General features: G+C 45.3%; 1 protein-coding gene across 2 annotated transcripts in view; it reads left to right on the plus strand.

Annotated features, from left to right (window-relative positions):
- The window catches only part of TCERG1L (transcription elongation regulator 1 like), a 160,046-nt gene that overhangs the window by 60,563 nt on the left and 80,430 nt on the right, over nt 1–19,053 (plus strand). For both annotated transcript variants that reach the window (XM_080403427.1, XM_080403428.1), the window contains exons 5-8: nt 1,213–1,338; nt 10,595–10,689; nt 12,784–12,872; nt 16,836–16,990. In XM_080403427.1, coding sequence (XP_080259553.1) covers nt 1,213–1,338; nt 10,595–10,689; nt 12,784–12,872; nt 16,836–16,990 — 465 coding nt within the window. The remainder of the gene's footprint in view (nt 1–1,212; nt 1,339–10,594; nt 10,690–12,783; nt 12,873–16,835; nt 16,991–19,053) is intronic.

The following is a 19,053-nucleotide window of genomic DNA, read 5'->3' on the forward strand; positions in this document are numbered from 1 at the left end:
ACACCCAGCCCGGGCAGCGCGAGAGCACCCGCTCCTGCTGGCGCCAGCCCAGATGGTGCCAAGGCTCCAGTGTCAAAGAAGAGAAAGTGACCTTTTTCATGATAAAATGCCGTTAGAGTTGCATTCAGAAAAGCGACCAGTGCCCCCACGCTGGTGAGAGTTACGTTTCATAATCTGCTTTGGCACCTGGAACCGAACAAAACTTGATGAAAAGGTTTATAGCGTGCTGGTGAGTTTTCAAAACAGAGTGAAGGTTTCAGAAATGATCCATATTACTGCAAAATGCAGGGAAGCTGGGATGAGGGCTGTTTGATAGCACAAGAATAGTGAGCGAAACAAAAGGGCAGTGAATTCTGCAGCTTGGATCATGCTTGGGAAATAAGATGTTATTCCCAGAGTCTGCCTTAAACTAGGGATATGTCCCCACTGGCAGCTGGGCTTTGAAACGGTGGTTTGTAAACAGGGTATGGAGACTGCTAATGGGACACCTGAATTTCTGTCTGAAGTGAGATGATGTGGCATAGGTCTTTCAGTTTCTGAAAAAAAAAGGTCGCGCACAGAGTTAGTGGGAAACTAATGCTCAAGGTTTGTTGTCAAATTCGACAACAGCCAGAAATTCTCCAGGATTCTCAAGGTAGCCTGGTTTAATTAATGTAGTTCTAGCAGCAGACCCTGGTTACTAATTTATCATGAATAACATATATGAGCAATTTAGTGGTTTTCTGTTTTGTGAATCGTCTGAGCCGACTGTGATTCCCTTGGATAAAGCTTCTGGTTTAAATTATCAGCAAAATAATTTCCCATGGATAGGGCGGGACACGAAGAGTTTGTGATAAATAACAGTAGAAACTGGAGGTGTGCTATTTCATCTTAAATAAGAAAACTGATCTTGTTTGTCATCTGTTCTGAAAGCGTTAATGTATCCCTGGGAATTCTTATTTTGGGGGCTACATTTTTATTAATTTATGTTTTCCTCCAATGCTTGTTTGCTGAGAATGAATGGATAATGTGGCCAGACTAGACCAGTAATTCAACTAAACACAAACCCTAGCGTTCTAACCATGCAAAAGGGTAGGTAATAGGGAGTAATGCTTAGCAGTAGGTTAAAAGAGCCTTCTGTGAAATACAGCTGGGAGAAAAGTGAGTTTTTTAAAGGCGTTTTTGTTTACTGGCAAAAAAAACAAAAAAGGTTTCCTTATGGTTTGAATCCAGGTTCTGCCTCCAGAGTGGATGCTCATATGGGTCCTTTGATGCCGACACAAGTCACCCGGGTAACTGCTGTGGCTGCGCCAGCGGTGACGTTCATGGCAACCAATCTGATGGATCAGACATTAACAGGTGTGTTTGTTTCTATATACTGATTATATTACTGAAGCACGTGTTGTGTATTTCATTCTGAAGCATGCTTTCCATACAGCATGGAAATGGGAGACCCTTAAAAAACTGGCTCAAGTTTTATGACATTTGCTTTAGCTAATTACGAGTGTATTCAGAGTGTTTCGGATCCTGTTTGCTCGGTCTGGCAGTTGGCAGTAGCTTTGCATTTGATGATACAAAAGGCAAGTTTCTGAAACGTCCTTGGGCTTTTCATGTCCCATGCCAGTGGTATTCACAAGCATTGCAGTGATAATGTGGTTATCTTTTGGATAGTTGCTCCATGAAGCCTCGTTGGCTGAAGCCTCCGAGGCTGCTTTACGCTGTACTGTGGGATAAAACTGGTTTATTTACTGTCATGTAAATGTGTGTGTGGTGTTGTGAGAGAAGGGGTGATGCTGTTCCCAAAGACTGGAGGAAGTCTTGCGGCTTTGTTCAGATTCATATATCCACATTGCAAACCACAATAAAAAATGATTGGGTTTTGATAGGAAATTGGGAACGCCTTTCCTCTTAACAACACTGTCATTATGAAGTCAGGAGCTCTGTTAATGGAGGTGAGATGCTGCGATGGGGCTGGACAAGTTGTTCCTCTGCCTGACTTGGGTGCCTGCAGCCATGGAGGGGGGTGCCAGCAAGCCCCCCTAGCTGTGCGGCACTGCGGGGCCCTCAACAAATATTCCCAGCCCTGTTCCATGGCAAGAACCGGTGTTTATCAGGAATTACTATGTATCAGTTCAGGCGTAATTTATCTGATCCTCACACCTGGGAATTAGGATCGTTGTGGAGGTGCCAAAGAGTTAGAAAGGAACATCCTTGTAACTGTTGGGGGTGCCCCATCCCTGGCAGTGCTCAAGGCCAGGCTGGATGGGGCTGGGGGCAGCCTGGGCTGGGGGGAGGGGGCCCTGCACAGGGCACGGGGTGGGACTGGGTGGGCTTTGAGGTCCCCTCCAACCCAAATCATGCTGTGATTCTATGTACGGATTTTCAGTGTAGAAGCTCTCACTTGTCCAGCTAAGCCATTTCTTTTGTGGGTACTTCAGGCTCACCAGATTTACCCTCAGCTAAGATAAAAATTTCATAAAATACTTTGTGGTCAGCTGTGCTAGGCAAATCTATAAGCGGGGCTGGAGGCTCCCTTTGAAGCAGGTCTGCCTGCTGCCATACCTGTCTTCAATAAGATGCTCTGATTGAATTTGTGTTACTGAGTATTCCAGTCTGGAAAATGCTGAAAATTTTATGACAGAGACATCTTAAACTCAAAGGGAAGTTCATACAGATCTTTTTTGACATACTTCAGTTTCTAGTTTCTTGTCTGGTTTTGTTTGCGTTTGGTAAGTACCTGCTTCTTTTATCATCTGTACAGTTATAGTGCTTGAAGACCTGCATACTCCTCCTTAAAGTCACCAAGAATTGTATTGACTTGCTTCCTTGTCAGAAGCAGGGAGGAAATACTGAAACTGTTCAAAGTGTGCAGGGACAGAAAGATGAAGATTTGTGCAGGGGTCATGCTGATCTGCAGCTTGTTGCTTGTTGAAAGCTGAAACTGTGGTTTCTAATATATTTTATATCAAGTATATTTCATAATCTTCTTACTGGCAGACTTGAAAACACAAACACTCCTGATTTTATCCATCATGCTGAACAAGGATTTACCTGTATAAAGCCTTCTGATGACTAGGTGGCTTTCGATGATGAGGCCAGCACGACGTTTGGTCAGTGGGATGTCTAAATCAAGTGGCTATGCAGTTGGGAGGCAGTCACTTTGAAAGAGCGATTGTTGCATTTTTATATGCATGCAAGTAATGTAAATAAGTTTTATATTATATTTTTGTTTCCTGCTTTCTCTTGAAAGGAGAGAGCTTTTCCTCCTTTTGTCGTCTTTGATTTGCTGCCAATTACATTTAAGGGAGAAATGGTAATTCCATTCAAGTACAGTATGGATTTTTTCTTTGATGTTTTTGAGGAGATTGCACTCTTTTCTATAGATTGCTACAAACTATCGTTATCTCTAGTGGAAAAAGCAATCAAAGCAGGAATCATAATTAAGAGCAGATGATAGTAATAAAGGTGTTTTTACCCGTCAACCTCAAAGTGCTACAGAAAAGCCAACGTGCCCTTTAGGAAGCTGTTAGACACTGGGATGGGATGAAGTCCTGCGGGTGTCCTGGCCCTGAGACAGCGCTTGGTGGTGGGCCGGGTTGCGGGGAGAGGTGGGGGTCCTGGTGCTGAGACCCTCTCGTGCCTGGGTACCAAATTCAAGCACACCAGCCTGCTGAGTCACCAGTGCTGGCCAGGTGGACAATTATAGTGGAGAGGTGGTTTAAGAAGATACTGTCCTCCAAGTTTTCTGTGGTGTTTTGGTTGGGGTTTTTTTGTTTGTTTGTTTTTTTGTTGGTTGGGGGTTTTAGGTGGGTTTGTTTGTTTGGTTTTGGTTTAAGTTATTTAAAAGCCCTGGACTTTTAAAAATTCACTGAGTGTCTCCAGCTCAGGAGCACTGAAGCACAGGGGTAGTTGTTTCTAAGAAAGAACTGGGGTGGACAGCTGGAATACTAACATATTAAGCTGTGCATCTTACATCTAGTATGTGGAGTGCTTTAACCTATGCATACAGACCTGTGCCACCATGTTTTGCTGCCAGTACTATACAGTGGCAGGATTATGCTTTGTATAGCATTACAGGCATGCTTTCATTTTGCAATATAGATAAGCCTTTCCTTGACTTGGTTTCTAAACAAAAAATTGGGTATTCAGCGAGGCTTGGCGCAGATGGATTTTGCTCATGACAACACAAAATCTGCCTTCCTCTGAAGAAAAAAATAATAACATTTTCTGTATTTCTGGAGCCAGAGGAGGAAAAAAAAAAAAAAAAAAAAAAAAAAAAAAGCAATGGTCCTGGCTTCTAGTAAGCATTTATTTTTGTATGGGAAGCTGGAAATGTCCAGTATTAACTACAGCTCTGACTTTTTTGCATTACTGTAGTACAAGAGGGGTGGAGCTGTAACTACTACCCTCACAGAGCTCTGCATCGCTTCGTAGATACGCAGAACTCGGCCCATTAAGTGCCTTGAAGATCAAGGCCAAGATCTTGAACTTGATATTTAAAAAGAATCAGATGAGAAGAGCAGGGGAAGGAAGGTCAGCAAAAGTCAGTGAAGGTTTTTGACTCAGATCCTGGCTTGGCCTGGGCCAGCCTCAGAGAGATGCAGAAACAGCTGGAGAGAGAGGCTGAGGAATGGTACCAAGGCTTAAATGAGGGGGAAATGCAAAACCAGATCGAAATACCCTTCTGATGAGCATGTGGCAGCAGCTGCCTTGAGCTCGGGGAGGGAGGAGGCGAATGAAGGCAGGCGCTGTGCTGTGCCTGGCTTGGTGGGAGCTGGTGTTGCTCTGTGGGCAGCGGTGCTCATAACAATGCTCCTGCTTCTGCCAGTCTAGGGGAAACGAATGCAAGAGCCAGTCTGGGAGGTGGGGATGGCACGCTGCCTGCGCTGCGTGGTACCCGAGGGAATATGCCTGTAGGTTTTTTTCACCTTTTCCTTCTTTAACAAAGAAAGTGTTCTCAGGTTAGTGGCAAATAACATCTGTTGGGCAGTGTTAGCTGCGTGTCTGAAAAGTCCTACGACAGAATGAGTTTGTCATTGAACTCTGCCCCCAGGCATACAGCCCGTGGTACGGCACAGGAGACAAGGCATTTGTCCTTGTTATTCTACTGATCCCGTTACAAATCTCCAGGAAAATAAAAGGGTGAGTGGGAAGAGATTGCTGCAGAAGAAAAAAAGCACTGCTCAAGGAAGCTTGTGCTAAGAGAGGAGACAAAGCGTTTGGCAGGGTACGGTGAAACTGCTCAAAGCAGAAAATGGACACTAATTAAAGGTTGAAATACAGTGTGTGGGCCAGAGGAGGATCTGTTTCCCTGGAGCAGTGCTGATGGGCTGAAGGCAGGGTCCCTGCCTGCAGGAGCGGGGCATGGACCTGGCTGACGTAGCTAGCACTGAAATCCCACACTTGGCTCGAGCAAGAAGCAACAGGGGAGGAACTGTGAATCACTTGGATACAGTCTTCAGGCTAATCGGGAAACCAAATGCATTAAGGTTGTGGGGAGAGACAAAATTGACCTGCAGAGATACTGTTGGGATAATAAAAAACTCAGTGTTTACATGTGTGCACTTGAGGTAAATCCAGTTCTTGGAAACATTTAGAATCAAAATTTTAAACTTCTTTCGAGATTAATGGAGATTTGGCTTCTAAATACCTTTGCAGAACAAATTTTTATTATCTCTTGTCCATAGTTTCTCATGGCATGAATCAATCTTCCCTCTTTCACTCCCCATTTCTCTCTCTAATATTACTTTTAATAAGATGTTTATGATCATACACCTACATCCTCTGTGACATACCCAAGATACTTTTGCTACTTCACCTTTGCTTTTCATACTGTGAATTATTCATGTGTCTCTACCTGCTGTGGAGCCTCGGAGAAGTCTCTTTAATCAGACATCTTTATCATCCCATCTCCAGCGCATCCTTCGGCAGCGTTACAGCAAGTGCAAGAGCACATCGTTAGCAATTACACTGCTAAGTTTAGGGGCAAAAAATGGTGCGTGATATGTTGGAAATACATTTTGGCAGCTTAATTGTCAAGCTGCAGTTTATTTGATGCACTTAAGTTTAAAAGTGGGGGGAAAAGTTAATGAGAAAAGAGTAAACCTGAGCAAAGACGTGCGCCAGTTGCCAATGGAGGGTAAACATGCATCTTGCTGGCTGTCCTTTCCCAGCGTGTGCAGAGGAGAAGAAATATTTAATGTTCTAAGAAGTCCTAACGTGGTCTGCTTGGAAACTCTTCCTTCCTTGGAAAGCAGAGCGGGTCTGTGGGTCAGCAGCACGGGCTCCCCACAGCCCTCCACCCACCTCTGCCCTCACAGCTCCACCACCTTGCTTTTGGGGAGCTGGCCTCCTGAGCACGGCGAGCTGCAGCCCGGGGAGTGCTCCCTGCCCCGAGGACACCTGGGCACCCCTGAGCTCCATGGGGAAAGCACAAGCTTGAATTATTTTTCTCTTGATATACTTAGAGAAAACAGTCGCAGTGTTCAACTACAGATATAAAAATAAATGACTCCTGATGTGCACAATGACTTTCAGGGCTTTCTTTTCTTATTTTACTTTAATTTTTGATATTTCCATCTTATTTTATGTATGCTGACTGTCCAAAATTTTGTGGAAGTATATTTCCCATGTGAATGGCTAATGAACTGCATGCTGCAGAAGTTCACCTACGTGTGCTGTGCTGGTGATGCTGTATTTTGAGCAAAAGCAACAGCACCCAAGTCCCTCCCTGGGGCTTCACCTTTCCTGTTCAGATGCTGTGAGGGAGCTTTTCAAAGGAGGGGAAAAAAGATGTTGCCTCAGGCATTTGCAGCACAGAGTGTCTCCACTCCAAAGATGTGTAAAGTTCAAACAGGAGTGAGAACGGCTTCCCCCGCGTTAGAGCCTCCCCACACCAGCACGTCCACGCTCTGTACTTCAAGCCAATCTCCAGGTATTAAAAAGCAGGGTAAGAGCAGCAGTGACAAAAGCAATGATGACGTATGTCGTACCTTCCTTTGCATCGAAATGGAGCTCCTGGAGCTGTGCGAGTGTGGTTTAGGTTCTCTCCCCTATTTCATTTCTTCAGCGTCAGCTGTGGGGAAATCCTCTGCTGAATTTTGCATGTCCAACAGTGTGTTTAAATCTGCCAGCTGGCATTTATATATCTGTATTAATGGTTGTAAAACTAAGGAAATGTGTTTTCTTGTTCCTCATGCGTGTATGGATATGCGTATACATGAACGAAAGGTCTTGGCACCTTTTTGAAACAATGTGATAATGAAGACTATAAAAGAATCAAAATTCTAATAATAATAAAAGACTTTTTTCCTCAGAGTAGGTAAATAGTTAGAAAGAGAAAGCAGCAGAGCTGGAAGAGGCATAGATGTGATTTCCCTACAAATCATAAGAACAAAATCAGTCCCAGGTCTGTTAAGCATCGTTTCCCAAGTGTGCTACTCCATGTCCAGCTACTCCATGTCCAGCTACTCCAAGTTTGAGTGACAGAATCTGAACAGCAATTTCTTTGTGGCTGTTTTATCAGCAGCTAATTGGCCTTCCCGACTTGTTGCTTCAGGGATTATATCATGGCAAGATCAGAAGAGTCGAGAGCTGGAAGCGCTGAGACGTACTGCGCCGCTCCACAGTGTTGCCCTCCAAGGCTCCCAGCACGCCGTGGTGCCTGCGCCCAGCACTGGTGCCGGCTGCGTGCCTGCAAAAGCCACCCCAAAGCCAGGCTCTCCCAGTTGCCTTTAAACTGCTGCAAAATCAATGACTTGCAAAGGATCATTTGCTGCAGAGGGGGATGTCTCAAGGTTCCTTGCATCCCCTACAAAGATATTTCCAGAAAGCAGGCTCATGTTTTGGTTTACAAACCCCATCAGAAAGGAGGCAGGCTGTATGGGACACACGGCGCCTGCTGTGCCGCAGGGCAGTGCCTGAGGGCTGGCTCGTAGCACGCCACGGGAGCACAGAGCAAGCCACCAAGGATATTCCTGGGGGAAAGCAGTGGGAGAGTCGGAGTGATGGGAAAATGCAGGGCAAGATAATGAAATACCTTTATGAAAAAGGTTAGAAACTGCATGTTGTCTGTCTTCTGCCACGTTTTAGAGCTGGAGAGTTTATTAGCAGAATTTAATTTAAGCGAGGTGCCCTAATTCTGCCTGCAGACCTCAGAGCAGTGAGTACGAGAAGCATCCACGGCTGTGGGGTGCCCTTTCTCTGTGTTTGCTTTCCTCACACGGGGCTGCCTTGTGGCTGGTACCACCGCTGGCCAGTGCCAGTGGCCACCTCTGGCCTTTCTAGGTGCTCGCATATGGCAGTGCTGCTCACGGCGCTGGTCCCAGCAGGGTCATATTGTATCTTAGAATCACAGAATGGTTTGGGTGGGAAGGGACCTTAAAGACCATCTTGTTCCACTCCCCTGCCATGGGCAGGGACACCTTCCACCAGCCCAGGTTGCTCCAAGTCCCATCCAGCCTGGTCATCCACAGTTCCAGGGGCCATGCTTCATCCCTCCAGTGTCCCTGGCCTTCCTCAGCAGGCTGCTGGGATTCCCTTCACCTTTCCAGAAGCCCAGCAGGAGAAGGCAGAGGCGAGTGCTCACAGGCAGGCTGAAGCCAGGTGTGGCTTTGCTGCATTTAAAGACTAGCATGCTTGTTGATGCTTTGATTCCGGGTTACCAGATGTCTAGCGAAGAAAGACAGAGACACCCTTTTTGATATGTATTAGCTGCTCCCTCCTCCTAGCTCCTTTAATGTGGAAATTAATTGCTATGGTTTGTAAATCTTCTTTTTTGCTACCCATAAAAACAGAGTAAGTCATCTTCTGTGAAAAATAACATGTATTTAAATTTTTCTTATTGTGATGTATTCCACAGTGAAGCAGAGTCAAATGGCTGAGACTCTGCCTTTTCCTCAGGGTAGCTCCTGTTACGTGTGTGTCTATTCTATAGTCTGAGTAATTTTAAAATTAACTGAATAGTATTTTGACATGTGAATCTACTAAATAATACGCAGTCCTCAAAAAGCAGTGCTTGCAAATATTTTCTTGAAGCTACTGTACCACAGTTTTAGTCTGTTTAGCAGACAGAAAGTGCTCCGTGACTCTTGAGACGGTTAAGGGGTCAGGTATGTCATGGCTTGCCCTCCTTACGGCACTCTAAATACTGGTGGTACCAGCCCGGATCTGCAGTGTATGATGCACTTGAGCTCTCCAAGGAGCCTGTGACGGCCGTGCACAGTGCTGGGTGTAGGGTGGGTGCCTCCCTGCAAAACCAGGGCAGGGGGCTATGGGTGCAGGGCCATGCATGTTGACAGGGATGGATTGCTGTGGTCCCCATTTCCAAGTGGTTTGAGCCTCGTTTGGCAATTTAACTGCTGTGCTGGAACTCTACAGGCACAGGACTGCTGAGTTACGATCATACATTGCTTGTGGGGTTTTTATCATAAACAGGTTGAAATATGACCAGTATTTGTTGTTCAACTCTGTCTTAAAGTTTTACAGGCGGGTAGAAATTTTGCAGGTGGAAAGCGGTGTGTAGACTTTCATTCTAGGAGGAACACACCAGATCACGTAGCCTGGGCAGCTGCGTGTCACTGGCCGTACCTGCTCCCCACCGGAGCCGTTGCTGTCACTGCTTTGTTCTGCCCGAGCAGAGCAATGGCTGTGGTTGGGAAGAATGAGGCAGGGGTGGGGGGGTGGGGGGGGCGGCGGCTACATCCATTTTCCCTGGGACTGGTTATTTTACAAAGAATATATGTACCTTGTCCTCCCTGCTGCAGGCAGGCTGGGTCAGGTGACTAGAGAGTACATTTGCTCAAACTGCTAAATACATGTTTTAAGAGGACAAGAGAAAAAAAAGAAGTCTGTCTTAATATTTCTTACTGTGAAAACGACTTTTCTCTGATTGTTGGGTCTGTGTCTCATACCTGCTGTCTTTTTGTCTTTCCTTACTGTCCCTTATGGCTCCTCTGTTATCAAGACTTACACATTTTGTAGCCAGCGGAAACACTTTCTAGTGCTTAGCGTTTCAGGATGAAGCTCTTTGTAAAGGAGGGGAATGTGTTTTTACCACTGCTTCCAGTGGAAATGCAATTAAACACTGGTCGGTGGTTCCTGTGGAGGTTAACCCAGAGCACACCAGTGTCTCCTGCCGGGGAGGAGAATGGGCTGGCCAGCCTTGTGCCCCTTGGGTGGGGGCTGCTGCTCCGAGGGGCAGCTGTGCCCTGGGGCGTACAGGATCACAGGATCACAGCATGGTTTGGGTTGGAAGGGACCTTAAAAATCACCCAGTTCTACTCCCCTGCCATGGGCAGGGACCCCTCCCACCAGCCCAGGCTGCTCCAAGCCCTGTCCAACCTGGCCTTGATGTCCCATGAAAAAAAGCACTTTTGGTTTCAGGGAAAGCAGGACAAAACGCTCAGTGTGGTTAAAGCCTCACGCTAAAGTATATGAATGTGTCCCATTACAATACAGCATTATATTTAGCAAGGAGATTAGCTTTATTTATTTATTTACACATATGTGTGTAAATAAAGGAGTGAGTGACTAGGAAGAGGTGAAGAGAGGCGTCTAAGAGCCACATCGGGAATGCGTTTATTGCACATTAAAACGAAATCCTTTCCCCTCACAGATAATGACAAAGAATCGAGTAGATCCTCCTGCCCACAGACCTTGATTTTACATACGGAGAGGAAGAGTACCCCTGTGGACAGCGACGGTGATAAGGTCTGCGATGGACTTTCTTCTTTTAAAAACCTCTTTAAACTATTGAACTGCACGAATCAGTCAGGATAAAGGACTGTCCTCTGGCTAGAGCTGCGTTAGTGATACGGCGATTGTTTCCTGCAGTCAATTTTAAAGAGCTATCTATTTAATTTATCTTGGTGCTTTATAGGAGCTCTGTCGCTGTAGTGTCAGTATCAGAGGAGGGATGCTTTTGGCTGGTTTTCTGCCCATGCTGGAGGAGAAGCAAGTCTATGGGGGGTGTGTGGTGCGTGCGCAAATGTGGAGGTGCAGCACAGCCCAGGAAAAAAAATTAATGCACTGAAAAGTTGGAAGTGCAGAAACAGAGCATCTGTGACTCTCCCTGTCTCGCTGTGGTGGCAGGGACCTGTGGAGCTGGGTCAGCTGCTCAGGGCAGGATCCCCTGGCTGGATGTTGTGCTGCTTATCGCAACACCAGCCCCAGGTGCAAGAAAGATGGCAAGAAAATGGCCCCCACCTTTTTGGTGTTACTAATTTAAAATGCTGTGTGCTTCTGTAGCCCTCCTTTACAGATCATTGCATGGTCCTTAAATAAAACTGTCAGGTGAACATAAATGGGTAGCAAATAGTATGTGCAACTTGCAGATAGGTAATACTATATGTGTGTGACTTCATTAGGTTTTTTATAAAAAAGGCTAGATTATAAAGGAAAAGGACCAAAATTGTACTCCTGGCTTCTGTGAAATCAATGGAAATATTTGGTTTCTGCACCGCTCATGCAGAGATTGTGAAAATGGCTAAAGCTAAAGAGGGAAAACTTTATCTGAGTACGGGGGTGTGCAGGAGCATACCAGGCTCAGAAAGCAGCAGTGCGGAAGGTGCTTGAAGCCACCTTGGAGCAGATGTGGTCTGTTCCCCCGCGCTTCTGCTTTATGCACACATGCTTTCTGCAGCAGGAGCTCTGTCCTGCAGGAGGAGGACCCGTGAACTGAGCTACTGTTCCGTTTATTTTCATTTGGCACATTCCTGTCACACTGCTCTCTTCAGGCTCTCTGAAAGCAAACCTCCCCTGCCTACCAGGCGCTGCAGGTGTTCCCCACATTTGCAGCTGCATCGGTACTCAGGCACATTCCGTAGGGCTTTAAGTTATGAAATACTTTCAAGATGAAGACCGCTGAACATATGCTTTATTATTTTTTAATTAAGTACGTGCTTCTCATGTTTTGATACCGCATTGAGCTAGATCACTTCCTTCCTCCCCACACCTCCCCCTCGCAGTTCATTTCCGTAAGCTTCTACAATAAATAGCTGTTCTTCAGCTGGTAAAACACCGCCTGTACTTGTCAGCGGTACCATACAGCCCTGCCGCCTTGTCTGCTGCTCCAGCTGTACAGGCAGCCTTACACAGAGCAACCCAGCCCTGTTGCAGGGGGGTTTGATGGAGGTAGCAGGTTCCCCTCCATCTCAGCAGGTTACTGCTGGCTGAAACCAGGGACATTTGCTTTTGCCAGTGTTATTATGTCTTTGGGAAGTCCTAGAGCTGCTGCGAAGCAAGCAGCTGGTGATGGCAGCACAGGTGCTGAGCTCTATGGAGCAGCATGTGCTCCCTGGGCTCGCTCAGCTGCTCCAATGCAAGTGATTCCCTTTGGTTCTCGCACTGCCTTATGCACTAGAGCTGGTACAAGTGCTTTGTTGCCATGTGTGCCACTCACCCACGCATGGCCTTCCCTGGGCAGTTCCCCACCATCCCCTGCACGTGCAGCTGCTTTGTGCGCAGGGCCTGAGGCACGCCGTAGTGGGAGCACCCTCCTGCCCACCCCTCGTTAGGATGGGCATCACTCCCCACGCATTATTTCTGATGAGCCGGCTCTCCTCGTTATGGCAGTGCAGAGTTAGACCCGCTCTCCCAAGTGAGCTGTTGGTGTAAGTGGGTTGACATTTTTATTATTTCCTGTTTATCTGAGCTGTTCTCAAGGTATCTGGTTGTTCATAAAACCATGTGTGGAATAATGGCAGTAAGGGTGATCCACTTCCAGTTAAAGGGAGTGAGCAATTTGTATAACAATAACATCTACATCAGCTGTATTTGTTGACTAATCTCTATCTGTCTTTCAAGGGTCATTCTTTCAAACTAGTAAATGAGGATGACAGCACATCCAATGGCAACAAGCCCGTGGCATCCACTCCAGTGCCAGGATCACCATGGTAAGCAAATGCAATCAGACCTGCTAGAAGCCATTCATCAGTGCCATTTCCCTGGCCAAACACGCATTAGTGCTCTGGTACGTGGGGAAAATACACTACCCTGGGTGTTAAGTAGCAATGCTGGGTTCCTGTTCCAGCTTCCACTGGAGCTGTCCCTCATTAATCATGTACTTAAGGAAAATGTGGGGGGGTAGGTATAAACACAGCGTGAACCAGCTCCCTGGGGTCTGCAAGGTAAGGGCTGTCTGCTGCGGAGCTCCGGCTCAGCTGGGGATCGGGTCTGGCAGGAGGCAACCAATGGTTTCCCCATCTGGTTTTGTGGGCGCGCATGATGCTTGGATGGATCAGAGAGGAACTACAAGATCCCTAAGAAACGTTCTTGCTTTGTAGGGCCAGATCCTATTTATCTCCTAGTTATTTCAGTGGCAGTGGGTGACTTGCTGACTTGCAAGAATGGTGTTGATTTCAGGTTGTATCGCTGAAAATAGGTTTTGTCTCATAATCCAGTTTCCTGACCACGTTCCTGTTCAGGTAACTACATGCTGGGTAACTAAAGCTCATGTCATTTTTAAATAGATAAAAACTTTCTGTCCCAAACGGTTGACTAGAAGAAATTTTTACCTCCTTTACCCGTATAATAATTAGTTTATACTTAATGACTGACATCTATGAGATCTTTGGCTAAGGCATTCCACATAGGTATCAGCCATTATTTGTCATTATCATATTGTGCCATTTTGCAAGCCCGTGTTATAAGCACAGTCCGATGTCCTACTTAATTTCAACATCATAAATACACAATGTATATCAGTCGTCTTCTTGACAGTTGCTACTCCGTGGCGTAGTGCAGAGGAAGCATTTGAGTTCAGCGGTGTCATTAGCAGGTTGTGGTTTAATCTGTTCCTACAGAAAAGAGCCCTAGCCAGTGGTACCCCCAGAGGGATCTCACGGCACCCCCTCTTCTCCAGCAGCAATGGCTGAGTGGTCAATGGGCATCTGATACCTCCACTCTCAGACCCAGACTTGTGATGTTTTAATCCATAAGGAGAAACCTTACACTTCTGGGTTTCCAGAAGTTGAACAGAGGACTGTTTAGTGACCCAGTTGGTACTTCAGGTGTGAGAAAAGGCATCCAGATCTCTTCCTTGGGACCAGAGGGAGAGGGGCCTAGTGCTCATACTGACAGTTCTCCTGTGTTCTGAGTTGACAACATCTTGTCTGTCCCATGGATTTTGATGGAAAATGGGGCATACCTGTAGGGTGCTTCAAGCAGTTTACGAATTTTTCTGATAGGTTGAAACTACATATACAACACAAGTCCAAAAAAGCATGAATTTACTTCAACCCATAGGGTGGCTTACTCCTGCTGGACCCATGGTTGATGTGACATCACCAAGCACATGTCAGACTAGGTAGACTATACTTCTTAATGTCAGAGAAATATTCAGGAAAGTTATCAGACCTTATCTACCTTATGAAATAAAAAAAACCCCACCAACCTAATATCATCACCTTGTGCCCTTACTCATTTTTAAGTTAAAATTTTCTAAAGGGAAACATGAAAAATATCTGCATTTCCAGTTTATGCTCTGTGACTGAAACAAAATACCGTGCATCCCCTGTGGATAATTGAAACCGTTACTGTACCAGAGGAACAGGTGACATGTTACTCGGGGAAAGGGACATTAATTTTAAATTAAATGTCAAATTATATTAGTCATGGAAAAGTGAAGAGGTGTCACAAGGGATCCCAGAGTTTCTAACCTGTGGTGATAACACGCAAGACCTAGCGATACTCAGTGATTAATGAGCACCATCAACATCTGTGCGCATGGCTGGAGGAGCAGTGAGCACAGCAGCGTACCAACAGAGACAAACCACACATTTCCAAACCCACTGGCTGCAATGTCTTCAAGAGTCCTGTGTGCATGGGGTAGCACTGCAGATCCCGAGTGAGGTGCTGGTTTCACGTTTACCATCATTTGCTACTCATTCCCCAAGTGGTTCAAATTCTGTGGTGTGCTTACTTGCCAAGGAAAGAAATTACGGCAAGGGGCATTTCGAAGCAGCTGTTTACTCCTGGGCAGGGTTGAGCCTGTGTCCTGACTGTAATTTGAGTATTAAATTAAAACATAACAATAACCCATTTGTATTAATCGGCTAAGTGTGTTGTCTTCACATAAATGCCTGAATTTTTTTTTCCCCCCTTCCTTCTGGGACAACTGTGCTCTTGGTTTGGGAGAGCTCCTGTAGAAGTCCCTCTTGGTGTGTTCTGTAGAAGAGGCCCAGAGCTGGTGGGTCCATGTTTCTGGGAGAACAGAAGTTCCTGTAGCTCCAAGGTACAAAGTGAGAAGTCACAACTATACCTAACTGTTGCCAAACAGGATTAGAGCATCTGATTTGCGAGGCGGTTTTGTGATCCAAAATATTTGTGCATTAAAGTAAACAAAATTTATCACAACTGTGTCACTGAATCCAGGGTGCCAAAACTTCCATAAGGTCTAAGTAGGACTGAAGTCCACAGCTGGGTTTGTACAACCAGTTTTGGGCTCCTGTTCATAGGGAGAACATTTAACTCTACTGAACGTACTTACTGTGATGTCCAGGCTCAGTAACACACACCGAGCTGCTCCTGGCGCCCTGCAGCTCCCTCCATGGTTTCATACAGAGGTTGCTTGGTTTTCATTGCATGGTTGGGCAAGATCAATGGTGATGACTTACCAGCGGTGCACAGGGTATGTCGGTTATCTTATTATAGTACACTGTAGTGATGGAGCGGTTTTTTTGTATTTGCAGTCTTTTACCCAGACCAAACCTTTTTTTAACCAGTTTTATTCCCTGCTTTTAAAAACAATCATCAAAGCTTCTAATGATAAAATTTGTTCCTTCCAGGTATTTATGCTTCAGAGGCACCAACATTTTCCCATTATAAGTGTATGTGTGTGTGAGGGAGTTGGAGTAGGTGCTTGATGTGTGTTAGTTTTCATTACGATTCAGGAAGGGCGGGCTTGAGACTGATATTCTGTTTGTTTATTTACACATAGATTTAGGGAAGTACAACTTGAGGTTTTTGAATGTCTGTTAAGGATGGTGTGATACTTATTTTCATATTATTTTAGCTGTTTTAAAATTAATGTCAGGATAAAATGTTAAGCTGCAGTCATGCATATTTTAACTGACCAAGTCATAAGGCTGCGATTTGCATGGCATCACTTGGTCGTGTTTTTTTAAATTTGAATCAAATCCCATAAAAATCAACCTAAAGTTTTGTGGCAGGCTTCTGCGGTGGCCAGTTGTACCTATCCAGTGCAGAAAGGCTGCGATTTGCATGGCATCACTTGGTCGTGTTTTTTTAAATTTGAATCAAATCCCATAAAAATCAACCTAAAGTTTTGTGGCAGGCTTCTGCGGTGGCCAGTTGTACCTATCCAGTGCAGAGCACAGTGGGAGCCGGCTGGGATGCCCTGGGGATGCTGTGGGGATGCCCCTGGGATGCTGTGGTTACATCTCCTCCTACCAGCAGAGCTGGGTAAGGCTCCCGTGGCTGCCTGCCAGCAGCAGGCACAGCCCTGGCCTGTGGGCATCGAGGCCGTGCCACATAGCCCCGCTGCCCAGGCTTCTGCTGCTTGCTGCCTCAGCCACAGCTTTACAATGTGACGTATATTTTCCTGTGGCTCCTTTTGCCGTGAGCACCACAGTGTTCCTCTTCTCCTGGTTCTTTTTCCCTTCCGTGATAGAACGTTTCACCTGCTGCTATTCTGGGGGTTGTTTAGACCATTCCTATGACATTTTATTGATAAGGGAAGAGCCACTCCAGCCAAGGTGACTGGTGTGGGCTGGCAGGGTCTGGCCAAGGGGAGCCTCACCCACGCGTGGTAGAGATGCAATGAGCCAGCTGTGGGTTACTTTCTTGTTCGTGGGTGTATCTGATGTTATCTAAGCATAGTTTATCACTTGGAATAGGTGTGTAGTCTGGACTGGAGATGACCGGGTCTTCTTCTTCAACCCTACAATGCAGCTGTCAGTCTGGGAGAAGCCGGTGGACCTGAAGCACCGCGGCGACATAAACCGGATCATCGAGGATCCTCCTCACAAGCGCAAGCTGGAAGCTGCAGCAAGTAACTAAAGCCCTGTGATTATTTGCCTCTATTTAAACTCAAATATGGAATGAAACTTGGTCGCTAAATACTTTCAGTGAAAGTTTGATAACCGTAATTAGAGTGAGTTTTCTTTTGAGATTTCATATAAAATATTGTGCTAGAATTGATGTTTATTGCAAAATCCTTATTTTCACTGAAATGCTGAGCTGGGGGATAGAGCGTTCTCATTAGTAGCAATGAAGAAACAGGTGGCTTCTTATACTGGATGAATCTCTGATGTATAAAATACATCTCGGAAGATGCTGTCTTTATGTTTTATTACACTTATTTCCAAGATGTACATTAGGAATGCATTACCAATGCATTATTCTGCTGTTACACAAAAGCAGATACTCCGTAGCTAATGATTACCCAATCAAATTGTAGACGCAGGGGAAAAGTCCTGGTAGTAAAACTCTTAATGAGTGCTAAAAGGTTTGGTGGAAACATGGGTGCTTCCATCTAAACATGACCCTGCCACCTTCTAAACACTGTGATTCCTGAAGAGGAAAGTTGTGCCTAAAGAAGAGCACACTGATCTGCAGGAATACAATTTGAGTGGTTCAAAATGTAGTCTAAAAGACACCCTTGGCTTGTCAAGTGATCCAAGGCGCTTGCTACCGGGTCCTCCCCAAGATGGCTGGTTCATGGAGGCAGTTCTCCCAGCCAGACTTTTCCATCCCATGCTCCTCACCATGCCTTCTTTTTTCCTGCCACACGTACCTTAGTTGTTCAGTCCACATTTGGTCTGTGCTGGTGACCAGTCCAGGAGCAACCCAGCCTGTCAGCCTGTGCTTGCCAGTGCGGTAATGGCCTCCATAGTTTGTTCCACCACATTTTTCTCCAAAGTTTATGTTTCACCAGTTTTTGTGGACTCCCTGTTACGTGCCATGTCGATGCTCCTTTTATTTCCTGATGCTTTATGTTGGCTTTCACATGGGAGCGGTGTCGGTAAGACCTGGTGTTACCGGGAGGACGTGTAGACGCGTGGCACTCATTCGAAATGCTGCTTGTGTTGATGAGCTGCTTGTAATTCTTGAATATTCTGCTTTGCAGCTGTTTCAGTGAGTGGAGAGCTCCTTCGGCTGGTGCTTGTTCTTTAGTGGTGAGGTCTAAAAAAATGGAGGGGGAAACAAAATGGAGACTTTTGTCATTCTTTTAAAGTGTAGTATTTTATAACTAAAAGTAAGGTAGCCCTGCCAGTTTAGTGAGGTGACCTGCCTTTTTTCACCCAGGTCATGGGGGGCTGTAACATACGCTTTCATCCATGGGCACAGCTCCTAATTAACTGCTGCAAAACAGGAGCTGTGAAACGTGCATTTGTGGACTTGAGACACTAGGTCTGCAGGTAGATGAAAGTGAGTGATAATCAGGATTTGTGTTATCAGTATTAGCAAAAGTTGGCTGAAAAAAACCCACAGGAACGTTTTCTATTAGTGTAGTCCTTATTGACATACAATGCCATTACATTTTTCAATATACATTGCAATTGTCAGATGCTTGTGTGTGTATATACATAAATATATACACAAATTTTGTATATGGCTTGAATAACTTCAGCTGTATATCTAATAATGCCAAAGTGCATCTGCTGAAGTTCATTCTACAGGAGAGAAATATAGTATATGTTTTCTATTACAGGATATATTGAAATATCAACTAATTAATGACAAGGGGGAATGATGGGCAAAACCAAAACTGAGGGTCGTTGTTCATGGTCTATAATTAATTAACGAGAAGACTCTAAAGTCATTGTTAAAATGTGCCACTTCAAAAATCCATTTTTTGCTGTGTGTTCCATCCTTTTTATTTATTATCTGTATGTACCATGAAGATTTGATTCATGCACCAGTTTCTTTATGACCATGGTTTTCATTGTTGCTAATAGTCTTAATCTTCCTTGATATAATTGGGACCTGCAGTTGCTCAGTATTTGAGACAGTCAGGTTATAATTAGTATATATTAGCTGCTAAGGTGAAAGGAATTATTTGTTACCATTCTCTTAGCTTGGAATCTCGAGTAAATAAATAACACAAATGAG

The sequence above is a fragment of the Falco punctatus genome (genome assembly GCF_963210335.1).
Source record: "Falco punctatus genome assembly, chromosome: 9".
NCBI classification, from domain to species: Eukaryota; Metazoa; Chordata; class Aves; order Falconiformes; family Falconidae; genus Falco; species Falco punctatus.